Source organism: Pteropus alecto, unplaced genomic scaffold (genome assembly GCF_000325575.1).
Source record: "Pteropus alecto unplaced genomic scaffold, ASM32557v1 scaffold131, whole genome shotgun sequence".
Taxonomy (NCBI): Eukaryota; Metazoa; Chordata; class Mammalia; order Chiroptera; family Pteropodidae; genus Pteropus; species Pteropus alecto.
The window spans coordinates 8,678,183-8,694,057 of NW_006434709.1; the positions used below are offsets into that span (position 1 = coordinate 8,678,183).

Genomic DNA, 15,875 nt, shown 5'->3' on the forward strand with positions numbered 1-15,875 from the left:
TAATGTAGACTGTGTCCAAACCCACATGCTAGATGTTCTCACAAAAGAGGAGGAAGTTTGATTCTTTTGGCCAGAGCTCCTTTTCTCTTGCTAGAGTGATTGTATTATGTCTCAGTCTCCACAGTCTTCTTTTTCTGTGTGTCCATGTCAACAAACCTCATTAGTAAGGACATTCTCTTTCTTTAGCTAAGTTAATTTAGTCAAATTGATGAGTGTTTGACTAGCCTGAGAGGTATTACAACTTTTTAAAGTCCATATATTTATGCTGGAGATGCACCATGTTTTTATCTTAACCATTTTAAGTCTATAATTTTTTCTTTAAATCAGGCTCTTTGTAACAAATACCACTAACATGACACCAACAGATTTCAAAATGAAAATCCCTGTTTTTGATAGGAAACTAGTTTCTTATGTTATTAGGTCATTTATCATACCAGTTATATTGGATACCATACAGGAAATAAATAATATAAAATATAAAAACCCCATCTTATACATGAAGAAGTCAAACCAAAATAAATATTATCAGCATAAATAATTTCACATGACCACTAAGTTTCATGTTTGCTAAGTATAGATTCTCACTGGAAAATGTTAATCATTCTTCTTAGTATTTGAGTAAATTCGAATTATTTATTTTGCTGCTTTCATCCCAGTGAGCATAGTATAGATTCTTTGTGCATTATAGCCTTACAATAGCCACTGTTCAGATAAATCAAGTTGAAAACTTCACTTCCTCTACATGATAATTTTGCTTCTCTTACTGACATAGTTCCTATCAGATATAATATCATTACTCCAAAGTTATATTTAATAAGTTAATACTGATTTTTCAATATACCAATAATTATATTTTTTAAACTTAATAACAAAGGCATATACATTGCCTATCGAATGTGGATTGGTGATTCAGTCATCTATGAATATACTTTTGTTTTATCATATAGTTTCCTATGATTAACCTAGATGGTATTTTTTAGGACTCATACCTATTTTCTTCACTTATTTTTCTTCTTAATTAATGTGTTCAAATTATACATTAAAGATTGTTTCCAGGTTTGTTTGTTTTTTTTAAATGTTGGCTCCCCAAGGCACAAGTTCTTTTTAGAATAAATAATCTAAAATTACCTATTTATGTGAAAAACTGATAGGATACTTTTTTTTCTACTCAAACTCTTTGCTGGTATTGCTACTAGGTAAATATTTTCTCCAATGTTTTTCCATATTCTGGATCTCATCTGCTTTTCCCAAAAAAGAGAGAGGTTTCTTATGATTCTGTCATACCTGCATATCTCCTCTGATTCTGGGAAACAGTCACAGGCTTTGGAACCCCTTATGATATACTTTATTTGTTTGTTTGTTTGTTTATATTTTTTACGCCTACAGCAGCTGGTATTCCTAGGTGGTCTCCCATCCAAGTACTAACCAGGCCCGACCCTGCTTAGCTTCCAGATCAGACAAGATTGGGCACGTTCAGGGTGGCATGCCATAGCCTTATGATATACTTTAGAAATCCCTGTGATGCTTTTATTCTAGCCTTTTAGATTGTCCATTTTTACATATTCAGACTTTTAATTGCCTGTAATACCTTCTCTTCTCTTTGAAAAGTTCTCAGTTCCTTCTGCCACATTTTGGAATCATGTAATATTTGGTTCAAAGTACCATACAGATTTAATTTATTACATTGGCTTCCTATCTAATTGTATCCTCTGATCAGTTTTAGCAGTCAGTTTTCTTTTGCTTTATTCATCACTAGGATCTTTTTTTCACAGTTTACAAAAATAATGCTTACTAGCATATATTGTTTATCTATTGTGTGCATAGAATGAGCTTTGAATGTGGTATCTACTCTATTCTTAACCCTTAAACCTTAGAACCAACTGCTCATCTTTTAGGATTACCTTCACTTAATCATGTTTACTGTAATACAGTGATATGTTCATATTTCAGGGAGAATGATTTTCCAGACCAAATGATTCTTCTAGGATTCTGTTGGTATATTTTTAAATGATTTATATATGGATTATATTTAACTACATTTTAAAAGCATAAATTATGTGAAATCTCTTACAAAATAATTTTTATAAAATGCTATAAAATATCTCCTTTTTATTTCTGGGTATATTGATGCTTCTAGTACATTGAATTAGGACCAAAACGTATGTATCATGATTCAAAGATTGTAATTTTTATCTAGGGTTAAGTTTAGAGCAAGTCGACATTTTATGGCATTGTTTAGTAGAAGATTCTGAGTGTTATGATGATGCACTCCATTGGTTTTTAAATCAAGTTCGAAGTAAAGATCAACATGCTATGGGAATGGAAACCTATAAGCATCTTTTCCTGGAGAAGGTAATTTTATTTCTTACAGTTTTGTTGTTTATCTGATTTTTCATATATCCTTTTTATCTCAAATATAAACTGTTTATTTCTTCTTTTGACAGTTTTAAATAGACAAATATACTGTTTTTCGGTAATGCTTACATAGTTTTTGCCACTTAGATTTGTTTTAATTTGTACTCCACAGTGCTCATATCAATATTTAGTTTATATTAAGAAAACTATTCTGTTCCTTAGCTAAAGTACTTACACTAACAATAATTAGAATAACTCTTTAGGCAAACACAAATAAGAAATGTGGGGAATTTTGATGTTTATTTTTTTAAATCATTAATAATGTAGTAAAATTTTCAAGAGTGGTACCCACACCCAGTAGTGTAGAACTGTGTTCTGTGACTCTTGTTTAGTTAAGTGGTTGTGGTTTCAGCCAGTCTAATGGAAAATAGAAGCCAATCTTCAAATTTTTTTGTAGACTCTTGGGAAGATATTTTTAGGAAGTGTTGTCATGATATTAAGATATTCTTTAACCAATTTTTGGTTTCCTTTATCAGAAGCAGCAGTTGGTTCAGGTGATAATTTTCCATTTGAATTTTGAAACATCAATGATGAGGCAGTCAGCTTTTTAATAATTTTTATGCTTATTTTTGAGAGTATAAGGGCTCCTTGCAAACTATCACATGAGTTTTGGTACATGTAAATTAAATCACTTAATGCAAGACACAGCTACAAATAGACCTTCAGATATCTTAATTTTAGGCCCTTACTTACATACAAACCGTAGATATAGCTACCCACCTTATAAATGTGCATGGTATAGGTATGTAATAAATAATAAAAATTTTTTATTCATTTCTCTGATTTGAGTCTCTATACATCTCAAAAATTGAAACATGTCAGATACATTTTAATTATGACCTGAATAAAATTTTCAATTATTATATATTTTTTTAAATTATCACTGAAAATCTGAGCTGATACATTTCCTTCTATAATATTTTCAGTAAAATTGTTAATTTAAATTTGTTAAGTTAAATTCTATAAAATAAAATCTGTTAATTACCACACTAAAGCAGCTTTAAAAAATTTTTTTTAAGATGCCCCAGCTAAAACCTGAAACGATTAGCATGACTGGCTTAAACCTGTTTCAGCATCTATGTAACTTGGCTCGATTGGCTACCAGTGCCTATGATGGTGGTTCAAATTCTGAGGTATGGATTTTGACTTCATTTTATTGGGTCACCTTGTGGAATTTTTGTTTCATTCCTCAAATTAGATTACTGAATTATCTTATTTAGTTTATCAAGCATTGAATTTACTAACTATGAAACTTTTAATCCTATGTTTTAAAAAGCTTTGTCTTTTGGTTTTAAAAAGTTTTATAAAGCACATTTGGTGGTTTTTCATTACCAAAGATAACCCTGGTTTTGCTTAATGAAAACTTACATTTCTTGATTAATAGAGAAGAGGCCATCTGAGTGCTACCCTAACTGCTCCTAGATAATATTATCACGTAGTTTTGTCAAGTAGAAGATTAATTGGTCTAAAATCTGACTTTTATGCCATTTGTTGTGGCTAGACTTTTAGTTGCTCTTGGACAACTCCAGAGTTCCTGTTGGTAACCTCTATTCTCAAATAGAATCGACCTAAATCATCCTGACCATGAGGTATACGATTAGTTCATTAGCTGAAGACTCACAAACTACTAGTCTTATCTGTGGTTTAGAGTTCTATTTGCCTAGTTAGGTGGCTGCTAGGTTTTATTGAATGCAGACTGTTATTTGAAAAGTCTTCCTCATTGTACATTCCAGGTTATTATTGATAACTTTGATTTACGTAGTGTCCACTCATATTTTTCATTAATTTTCTTCTGAAATTGAAGTTTTGTTATAAGGTAACACACTATGTGGTAAAGAATACTTTAAATTGTATCTAGATAGCTCTCATAGTATCTAACCTTCTTTCCTTATTTGAATAGTGTTCCTTAAAAATTTTTTTTGGTCCTCTTATTTTGATGTTACTATGATAATTTCAGTCAACCAGCCAGATCTGATCTACCTAAGAGGTAGTCATACTCCAATTTTGAGCTAATACTGCTTTTTAAGTAGTTGATACACTGAGATTGTTCAGCCACTTATCAGAGGGATATCTTGCTTCACCTTGCACAGCTTTTGAGAACTTTCACGCTCCACTTTTTCTGTAATTTTCAATGAAAACATTCTCTTTGTCATCTCACAGTTAACATAATCAACAACTTGGGTTAACATACTTTTTAAAATTTTCATTGAATACCTGAAAGCAGTGACTTTATCAGAGTAAGTTCTATGAATGCATTGAAGCATTGTTATGCTAATAATTGTATGTGCCTTGTTTTTTTCTCTTTGTAGTATGTTTTGGGAACTTTTCCCCACTATGTAGTCACAAATTTTGAGTTGTTAAACATTACACATTTATAAATAAGTATTTTTTGAATCGATACTTGTATATCTCAGTATTTGAGGAAATTTCCAAGTCTTTAAATTTTTTTATTATTTGATAACTCTTAATAATAGGAATTGCCTTTTAAATACTTTATAGAATATTAAAACTCTTGAATATTATATGACTTAAATTTGTTATTTTAGTCTTATCATTTACATTGTTTGACATAATATTTATAGATGTTGTTATACTTTTCTTTCTTAGCTTTGTGGTATGGACCAATTTTGGGGCATTGCTTTAAGAGCACAATCTGGTGATGTCAGTCGAGCAGCTATCCAGTATATTAACTCCTATTATATTAATGGTGAGTGATTTGAAATACTGCCTAATAGGTAACTTTTTATGTGAAATTTTTTTGTTTAGCTATAGTTCATTTTTTTAATATAGCAAAACAAGAATATAAGGTTGATACACATGTCTAAACATCTGATTTTTCAGGTAAAACGGGTTTGGAGAAGGAACAAGAATTTATTAGTAAGTGTATGGAGAGTCTTATGATAGCTTCTAGCAGTCTTGAACAGGAATCACACTCAAGTCTTACTGTTATAGAAAGAGGACTCCTTATGCTGAAGACACATCTGGAAGCATTTAGAAGAAGGTAATTTTTTTATACCACATTATTATAATGAATTTCAAGCTTTTTTATTGCTGATATGTTCAGAAGTATTCTTAAAATTAAACTAGAGTTTTTTGGGGGGGCAGGTAGAAAGCATAACTTACCAAAAATGAAGGGCTAGTATTAGAAGTAAGTTTTATTCATAATATGTACCATTTAGTTGTATAATAGGCAATATAGCTTCTCAGTAAATATTATAGAGCTTTAAAAATATTAGACTCTTAAGAAGATATGCATGAATAAGAATTTCTAGACAGACTTCCATCTCTAAGAAAGTATTACTACAATTGAAAAGCAGAACACCACTACCAAAAAAAGTTTCACTAAAATCCTCACCAACATCATCAAATAGTCTCTCATAGTTGAACCAAGTTGAGTTTGTTTCATTTGCTGTTTTTTTTTCTTCCTGGACTAGGAGACAGTATTTTAATTTTGAATTTCCATTTACCATGGAAACATGATCAAAAAGTTCTGTGTTAATGAATATCTGTATAATTAATTTAGACATACCCTGTGTAATACAGAAATAAAGCAAATTAACATTTATGAATATATCGACTGAAATGAAAGGTGAGTAGATAGTTTTAATTAAGAAATTCTGTTAATTAAAAATCATGAGTAAATGTAAAAGTAAAGTACAAAGAACTGTGTTGAAAAAAATTGTTAAAATTAATGATTTTCAACTTCAGAGCTTAGTTTGATAATGAAAAATCATAATTGATATTTATTGACAATTTAAAATATCAGGAAATATTGAATAATAAAAATATTCTACACATTCCTTATAAATAACATGGCTCCATGGTTTAAAATATTTGGGCATCATAAAATTTTTTATTTTGATTATAATCGCAATTTGGAAATTCTACTTAAATAATTCCCTGTATTTTAAAGAATGTGTAAGGGAACGCTAGAGTTTTTTTTTTCACAGAATCTTCACACTGCCAGGTAACTTTTACCATTTTAAAAAATAAATAAGCAAATATTGTATGTCTTATTTAAATTAATAAAAAATACATACTCATAACATTTAGATATTACACTAAGATAATACTATAGAAAATAAAGATTGCTGTAATATATCTCTTCCTATCAGAAATAGTTAACCATTAATGATATGATAACTATAATCTTCCAAAATTTTCTCTATGCTGCAGGGTCTACAGACAACAAACCAAAAAGGGCCTCTTGGTTCAAATCCTTAGTCCTTACACGTTACCAGTGTTTTAAAAATAAATATTTATTTTAAAATTATTTTAAAATAAATTTTTTTAGGATTCGATGATGCTTTTATAAAATTAATGAATTTCATGTAAAAAATTCCTTCCCAGATGTACAGTTTTTTCTAATTCATGAAAAAATTGTCCTATTCTTGATAGAAATCTTTGTAATTTTTGTTGTACTCTAACAGTTAATGTTAGTGTTAAGTAGTTTGTATAAATATTTTGTGGGTGGCAAGTAGAGAAACTAGGAAACAGAATTGAATATTTAAAAGACTTAAGAGCAAGTTTAATAATTTAGGTATTTTCATGCAAATTCTTACGCAGTAGTATATAATTTCAAATGTTTAATGTACTTAGTACTACTACTAATTTAAAATTGCCTAATGTTTATAGAACAAAAAATGAAGTCATTATTGTATGTGTGTATATTCCTTATATTAAGAGAGTAAATTAAAATGTCGTTTTTAAAGATTGGGGTTTTTTTAATGAGATAAGGTTATAATCTTAAACACTGATTCTCAACCAGAAGTAATTATGTTTCCCAGGGGACATTAGGTAATGTTTGGAGACATTTTTTATCATCACAGCTTAAGGAAAAACAGGGTGCTATTGAGATATAGTGGGTAGAGACCAAGATACTGGTAAACATAGTGCATGAGACAGCCCTCCTCCAACAAAGAATTATTGGGCCCCAAAACATTGTGATTACTCTTTTGCTCAGTAATAGAAGCTGGACGTTGGATCACTTCTAGGAAATTAAGTCCTTTTATTTCCTTACTTGCCCTCCTTCCATTCCAGAATTGCTGATTAGAGTAAGACATTTATAATTTTTTTTTTTTAACTGAATTCAGGTACCGTGGATCCTGTCTTCAACAACTAAAAATCGCTTAGAAAACTGACAAATATTTAGTGAGTGTCATGCTAGATGCCTGCATCTTTTGAGATAATAGTCTTTGTAATTCTTACTATAATTTTAGCAGTCATGGAATTGGCTCTCAGATTGTTAGGCTGATTAACATGTTTGCTAGAAAAATTTCTCTGAAAAATATTTCTAATACCTTTTTTTTTCCTCTTCTGAATTAGGAATGACAGCTTGCCATTTCTCTTACTGGTTTAGAATTGTTTCTTTGAATTCCTACTGCATCTATTATCTCTTACCCCTTCCTTTGAAATAATGATCATAATGGGATTTTTTTCCTCAGTAATTTTTTTTGATAACTATTTTTAAGAATTTTTAGCTATATTTATTTATGCCTGTAAGTTTGATTCAGTGTAATGACTATAAACTTAAAATTAGTTCTGTAGAGTATGTTGGAATGTGCTAGAACCTTTTGTGGGCTTTTTCATTTCATAAAATATTAAAAACTTCAGTAACATTAAAATGGTTTAGAATTATCCTTCCTGTGTGTGGTTTTTGTGTTTTAGGTTTGCATATCATCTCAGACAGTGGCAGATTGAAGGCACTGGTATTAGTAGTCATTTGAAAGCACTGAGTGACAAACAGTCTCTGCCACTAAGGGTTGTATGCCAGCCAGCTGGACTTCCTGACAAGGTAGTACATAGTTTTAGTTATCAAATTGATAACATTTCCCAGTTCAAATATCTGTTCTTTTTGTATTTTTAAATTGGTTGCATCTCATATTTCAGATGACTATTGAAATGTATCCTAGTGACCAGGTAGCAGATCTTAGGGCTGAAGTAACTCATTGGTATGAAAATTTACAGAAAGAACAAATAAATCAACAAGCTCAGCTTCAGGAGTTTGGTCAAAGCAGCCGAAAGGGAGAGTTTCCTGGTAAGTACAACAATTCAAATTTTTATATTTTCTAGGTTATATTATATATAAACTGTGAACCTTTACTTCTTTGAAGACTACCAGCCATGTTCTTGGCTTCCACCCACCTTCCCCTACCCTTGGTATGATGGGTAAGAGTTAAGAGTTGCTTTAGATGTTATTTACTAATATTTTCTCTTATTTTTCTCAAAAAATTTTACTTTTGGAGATTATTTAAAAAGCAATTGGGAATATTAGTTTAAGTTTCCATATACTACTTAGTACCCAATTTTACCCTCTAAGTTCTTTTGCCATTTTCATATATTTTGTTTTTGTTTTATTCTGGGGCCTATGAAAATAATGCACACATAATTTAAGGGTCTGAAATTATAACAGTCAATATATACTTAGGAAAAAAAGATTTTAAAGTTTTAAAAGCTGCTTCTTTTTAGTACTTTTCACCTGCCTGTTTGCAGTGATAATTATTTAACATCTTTTAATAAGAAGCCAATGATTTTACTACAGCATGATTAAGGTAAAGCCATATATATGTATCTTCTAGAGTAGCAGATATTAAATTTTGTTTTCGAATAATTAATAAATATTCTTGGTACAGAAGAATAGATGTTGAGAAGTCTCCCTCCTATCCCCATCTTTAAACCATCCATTTCCCTTTTCCCGAGGCAAACTTTGTTGTTTCTTATATATCCTTCAAGAGATACCAAGATATAATTTAAGAATACACACACACTTAAAACACAATTGGTAACATTCAATTTATATTCTTCTACCCTTTGCTTTTAGTGCTTAACATTCTTAGAGAACATTGCGTATTCATGTGTAGTAGTTCATGTAGAAAGTTATCTCATTCTTTTTAAAGATCCTCAATCTGTAGCAAGGTGGCACCATGATTTATTTTACCTATTCTCTATTAATGGACATTTAGGGTGTTTCTAGTCTTTTACTATTACAAATAATGCTATGGAGAATATCCTTTACATATATTATCTAATACATGTTGGCTAAATACCTAGTTATGGACTTTTCAAGTCAAAAGATATCTGCTTTTGTTACATTGAAATGTACATAAAAAGACAATATAAAGTGAGTAATAATTCAATGAAAACCACCCATGTCCCTACCACCCAGATTATTAGAAAGTATTTATGTATCCCTGCCTAATATCTCTCCACTTCCCCTTAACACTATCTTGATTTTTTAGTTTATTATTCTTTTGATGCTTATAGTTTGACCTCTGTTGTATGTATTCTTAATGTGTTCAGCTATGTGAAACTTGATAAATACAAACTTGATGGATTAAGAAAAAGGGAAGTATGGCTGCTGTCAGATAAAAGATCAGAGAAGAAATCAAGCTAAAGAGTATGCTTTCTTTCACCTTCTCTAAAGGTTTATAAGGCCTCATGTGAGGAAAGTTCTCAATTATAGGTCTTGGCACAGTCAAGACATCTCAGCACTGTAATGTTGACAAGAATAGGAATATCCAACAGAAAAACAGTCTTGGGGCGGGGAGGGGGGTGTGTGTGTGTGTGTCTGAGTCTGACTGTCTATCTTATCTCTTCATGACCTACTTTTGCTCTCAGGAGCATGAGATAATGTGAATGTCTTCTGCCAATTTAAGCAATTGGGCATGGAGGCAAGAGTAGAAACTTCACTAGCATATATATGGTAAAGACAATCCAGGTGCAGATAAGAATCTGAGCTATGCTCACTTGCCTTTCTTTCCTCAGATAGAGAAGATATTACAAAGGTAGCAGGGATTTTAGTCTTGATGGCCTTCAGTAATGCATTTGTCTAGTCACACTGATCCTACTGATTGTCCTCCAGGTTAGATGCACAGCAATAGAATATCCTTCATCATCATCCTGGTTATTCTTTGTCTCTCTCCTATGTTGGATATCCTGTTTCCATACCTTCTTTATTGGTTCACTTTTTTGTTTTTGCTGAAATACAATGCAAAGGTCTAGTAGTTTCTTGAGAGGAGGTTGATGGGGTAACATTTTTGATTCTTTGAATGATCAAAAATATATTTTTCATGTTTTCATACTTAAATGGTAATTTGGTTGGGTATAGAATTCTAGTTTGGAAATAGTTTTCTTTCAGAATTTTAGAGGTATTGTGTTTCTACTATTATTGCTGTTTAGAATTATGAAGCCATTTTGATTTCTGATAATGTCTTACATATCCCATATTTTTCTCTTAATAGCAATTAATATTCTCCTTATTTCTTATGTTCTGAAATTTTACTTGGCTTGAATATGATTCTGTTTTCAACAATTATGATGGGTCCTTTTATTCTGGCAACTTGTATCTTTAAGTTTGGGGACATTTTCTTGAATTAATTGATTGATTTCCTTTCTTCTATTTTATCATAGAAATTCTTGATTATCATCAACATGCTTCATCTTGTAGACTATCCGCAGTTTACTTTTCTGTTTCATTTCTTTGAATTTTAACTCAGCTTCCTGACAGATGTTCTCAACTTTATTTTGCAACCTTTCTTTTGAGTTTTTCATTTTTACTGTCATACTTTTAATATCTAACGTTCCTCTTTTTTTGCTCCCTGCATACTCCTATTTTCATGTGGTTGAAATATCTTTTTGAGGATACTGGTACTTTTTTTTTTTCCCGCTTAGTTATGAATATTTTTAAACCCAGATTAAGGGTACCTGCATTTTCATTAGAATGTTTAGCTAATTATTACATTTTCTATTAGTGTCATCTCTTTTTTTACCCTCTTTTACCATGTATTACCATTCTGGCATTCTATATTCTGTGTATATATTAAAATTTACATTTGGTTTCATTATTTTTTCTCTTTCTAATGAACTTTCAAACTATTTGTACTGTAAAGTCTTCTGATTATGAATGTTCTCAAGCTTTTGTTGTTTGGGAAAAAAATTTTGCTTTCATTTATGAAGGATATTTTCACTGGTGTGGAATTCTAGGTTAGGAGGCTTTTTTCTTTTAGGGCTTTAAAAATGTTTTTCCATTATCAGTTAGCTTGCAGAGTTTGTGATCTAAAGTTTGTGGTTTTTATTTTCATCCTTTGTAGACAATATATGTTTTTAACTGATTGGTTTTAAAGATTTATTTTGACATTTGTTTTCAGCAGTTTGATTATTGATGTGCCTGTGTCTTTGCATTAATGCAGTCTAAGTTTTAATTCAGCTTCTTGAGTGTGTGTTTATATTGTTTGTCACAGTTAAAAAAGGTTAGCAATTATGTATTTTTTCACATTCGTTTTTTCTTTTCCATTTCCCCTTGCCCAAATTGCTGGGCCTTTGATTAAATGTTTCCTAGACTGTTTGTTAATGTCTCACAGATCACTGAGGTGCTGTTCTTTCCCCTTTCTTTTTCCTACTTTTTTTCTCTTCTCTCTCTCCCTTTCTCCCTCTACTGTCTTCTCCCCATTCCTCCTCAGTATTCCCCTTCTTCCTTCCCTTCACCAGATGGAGATCATGCTCTGTGCCAAATACGGTCCTCTCAAAGTAGTAAAAGAAAGACGCTCAATTAATTGTAAAAGCCAATTCAACCATTACAATCAAAAGTTAACATGTAGCACATACTATGTATAGACCTATCTCAAATATCAAATGGAATCCAAAATCCCAAATAAACTATTAGCCATCTTATTTCTCTTTTGGAGCAAAGTTTACGCATGCTTAGAGTGACTAGGAAGCAGGTCAACTCTATATTGTAATTCATCACAACTAAGGATTTTTTAATCTTAATATTGTAAAAAAGATCAACAATCATAGGTTCTATTTGATTATATCAACAAGATAGAAAAAGACATTTAATAAAAATCTACCAGAGTATTAAAAACTTAATATAGAATTTCTGTTCATTTAATTGCCAGTAGTTTTCTTGATAAACACTTTGCTATACTAACTTTCATATTTCTTCTAGTTTTGTATTATATAAAATGAGGTGGATAAAACATAAGTACCAGATGAGAGAATCTAGTAATAATTAATGGATAATATGATGATAACTAGGAAACTAAAGAAATCAAGTGCTTGGTAGCAATTAAAAAATAGGGTAATTTTAATGCGAGGTCTGTGTGGAATTAGAATAAAAGTTTGAGATATATAAATGAACTCTTGAATAAGTGAATATTCCTAGCATGTCTATATAAAATATTATAGAGATACTAAGTTAATTTATTTCTTTATATAGTCTACCTAAAATCTTAATGGAATTATTTTAAATTTGATGAAATTACTTTGAATAATAAATAAACTGTGTGAATAAACAAAGCAGTGTATGAAGTTCTGAGAGGAAAACCCAAAAGGGTAATAGGGATTAATTCTAATACTATTAAACATTTAAAAATTACAATAATATGATTTTGGTAAAGAATTGTTAAGCGAATAACAGAATAGATACAAAAAACAGCTTTATCTTAATATGCGACATGTTTAATTAAGGGGCAGAAAGAAAAACCTTATTTCTCTCTAATATTCAGGATGTATTTAAAGTACACACACACACACACACACACACACAGGAAAAATCCAGAAGAAATATGATTGAATATCAAACCATTGGGAGGGCCAAGAATTTCACTATACCACAATTAGCTATTTGGTGCACAATAGTTGTACTTAAGGAAAATTGCCAAAATGAATTTTACCGGAGAAACTTATTTTTCTTCTCTGTTTGAAATATGTGAGAGAATTTTCTTATTTGTGTGAAGGGAAATGGTAATTTAAAATGTTATGTATTGTCATGCAGAGCAATAGCCCTGCTTCACCCATTTCTGAAAATAGCGTTTGGTGCCTAGCCAGTAAAGTTTTTCCAGATTGTTAATAAAATTTAACAATATTTATTTATTAAATTATTTTATTTTGTTTAGTTTTCCTATTCTATCAAGCATTTTCTTTTTAAAAAATATGGATTAAACAATAATTAATTTGTAAATCTCTGCTATGTTCTGGTGCTGGGAATACATCTGAATGTAGTAAAATCTCTGGTGGAACTGGGATTTTTTTTTTTTTAATAGAGGAGAGACATGATAAATATATAATGTCAGGTACTAATATGTGCTTTAAAGAAAGATAAAGCAGAGTAAGGGAGAAATAGTGAATTACGGCTCTTACATTCAGTGATTGAGAGGAAGGCCTTTTAGAGTTCATGTTTGATGAGAGACTTGAAGGAAATGAAGGAATCTAATGAGTCGTGTGAATTCTAATGAAGGAGCATCTTGGGCCTTGAGATGGGAACATACTTGGTGTTTTCAAAAAAGAGCAAGGAACAATAAAGAGGAGAGGGAAGTTTTTATTAAAAAAAAAAAAAGAGCAAGGAGGCTGGGTGGCTAAAGCATACTTAGTTAGAGATGATGGTGGGAAATGAAGATGTGGCAGCAGAAAGGACTTATGCATTTTAGAAATACATTGCCTCAATCTATTGAGTTTATTAAATTTACCATAATCTTGGATGTGATAGTTGCCCTTTTTTCTTTCAGAGCTTTGGTTTTTTTTTTTTTTCTTTTCCACTTTGTAGTCTGCCTCGTTTTGTTTTGGTGGGTAATAACAGGGAAGAGAGAATTTAATCATTATAAATACTTGCTTATTACTTGTGTAACTAAGGTATTAATGAATCTGATTCTTCAGCAGGTCTTGCTGGGGGAAATATTGTAGTTTCCCAGAAAGCTGTATAGTGTTTTCACTTGTAAATTTTTTTATATTGTTAAGCAGGCAGAAATTGATCTAGTTAGACTGGTGCTAGTAGAGAATTCTTTTGTAATATTTACTGCCTAAAGCTAACCTCATACAACAGAAAATAATGCATGAGCACGTTTAGTACTATCTCCACTTTGCTCAAGAATTATATTTAAGCTTAATGTCCACTGGACTTATTTGCTATAATTGTGTATTCATATCAGCAAATAAGTTAACTCTTATAAACATCTTCAGTTATGTTTTTCTTTGTTTGTAAAGGAGGCCTTATGGGACCTGTCAGAATGATTTCATCTGGACATGAGTTAACAACAGATTATGATGAAAAAGCACTTCATGAGCTTGGTTTTAAGGATATGCAGGTACATATAAATGTGATTTCAGTTTTAATCATCTATTGACTATTAATAGAATAGTTGAAAGTATAATTCAAAAAGAGTTCTTACTGTTTTTGTTACATTAAAATTGTAAATGAAGTTATTTTATACTTGAGAAATTTGTTCAATTGAAAACTTGATATGTCTAATTATATGTTGTTTTTTACCCCTGTTGCTCTTATTTTTAACAGATGGTATTTGTATCTTTGGGTGCACCAAGGAGAGAACGGAAAGGAGAAGGTGTTCAGCTACCAGCATCTTGCTTACCACCCCCTCAGAAGGACAACATTCCAATGCTTTTGCTTTTACAAGAACCTCATTTAACTACTCTTTTTGATTTATTAGAGATGCTTGCATCATTTAAACCACCCTCTGGAAAAGTGGCAGTGGAAGATAGTGAGGTGACTACGTCATTTCATTCTAAAAAAGTCTTATTTTGTCTTTCTGTTGAAAATAATTTTCTCAGTATTCTCTTAAGAGCAGTAAAACCTAGGAAACCATTTTTTTATTCATTAGTTATTTAACTGTCTGATCCAGGTATATTGTTTTAGAAGAATCAAAATAGGCACAGCTTTAGCCTTCCCCAGTGGGGAAGACAGATAATTGACATGCCTAACAGACAGTTTCAAGTAAAAACAGATAAAATGGTTTCAGATAAAGATAGGTGCCAAGACTGAATATGTTGTGCCATTATTAGAGAGTGATGGTAGGCAGCGACCCATTTATATATTACTTGGTCAGGAAAGGTTTCTGGGGGAGACCATATATAATCGACCTGGAAAGATAAAAAGGAGCCAACTAAATGAAGAGAATGAGGAATGATCTGAATGGAGTGATATGATTCCTGAAGCCCTTGGTGTAAGAATGAGTTAGGCAGGTCTAGGAATTGTTAAAGAGCTAGTAAGTAGAATGTGGAAGGTAGCAGGAGAGTGAAATGAGAGGAATGAGATTGGAAATGTAGGCAGAGGGAGAGACATATGTTCTGATTTTTGTTTTGAAGGTAATTGTTTGGCAAGAATAGAAAAGATATAAGGAACCTAATGTACTAGTCTCAGAAAGAATTGAAGGTGCCTGGAGTAGAATAGTGGTAGTGTAAATAAATTACAACATAACTTGTTATGAGATTATTTTCTGGACTTTTAGGAACAAAGTTTGTGGTGGATTAGCTTGAGTGAGGATGACTTGGGTTCAGGAACAAGGAAAACAGAGATAGTATCCAGGTTTCTGGCTTGAGCAACTGGGTAGATTCTATAGGTGAAGAAAAATGGATACCTGTGGGACAAGTGTAGCTGTCAGGTAAGCAATTGGATATACGAGTTTGGAGCTTAGAGAAGAGGTTTGGTCTGGAGAAGTTTGTGGGTTATC

General features: G+C 31.2%; 1 protein-coding gene and 1 pseudogene across 1 annotated transcript in view; one reads left to right on the forward strand and one right to left on the reverse strand.

The window, feature by feature from the left end:
* USP34 (ubiquitin specific peptidase 34) overlaps positions 1-15,875 on the forward strand; it is a 202,965-nt gene that overhangs the window by 105,374 nt on the left and 81,716 nt on the right. Inside the window, exons 22-29 of the mRNA XM_015587514.2 lie at positions 2,198-2,352; positions 3,435-3,548; positions 5,023-5,122; positions 5,257-5,416; positions 8,083-8,209; positions 8,305-8,452; positions 14,395-14,495; positions 14,702-14,911. Of these exons, the coding sequence (XP_015443000.2) occupies positions 2,198-2,352; positions 3,435-3,548; positions 5,023-5,122; positions 5,257-5,416; positions 8,083-8,209; positions 8,305-8,452; positions 14,395-14,495; positions 14,702-14,911 (1,115 nt within the window). The remainder of the gene's footprint in view (positions 1-2,197; positions 2,353-3,434; positions 3,549-5,022; positions 5,123-5,256; positions 5,417-8,082; positions 8,210-8,304; positions 8,453-14,394; positions 14,496-14,701; positions 14,912-15,875) is intronic.
* On the reverse strand, positions 1,378-1,494 carry LOC112478091 (annotated as a pseudogene).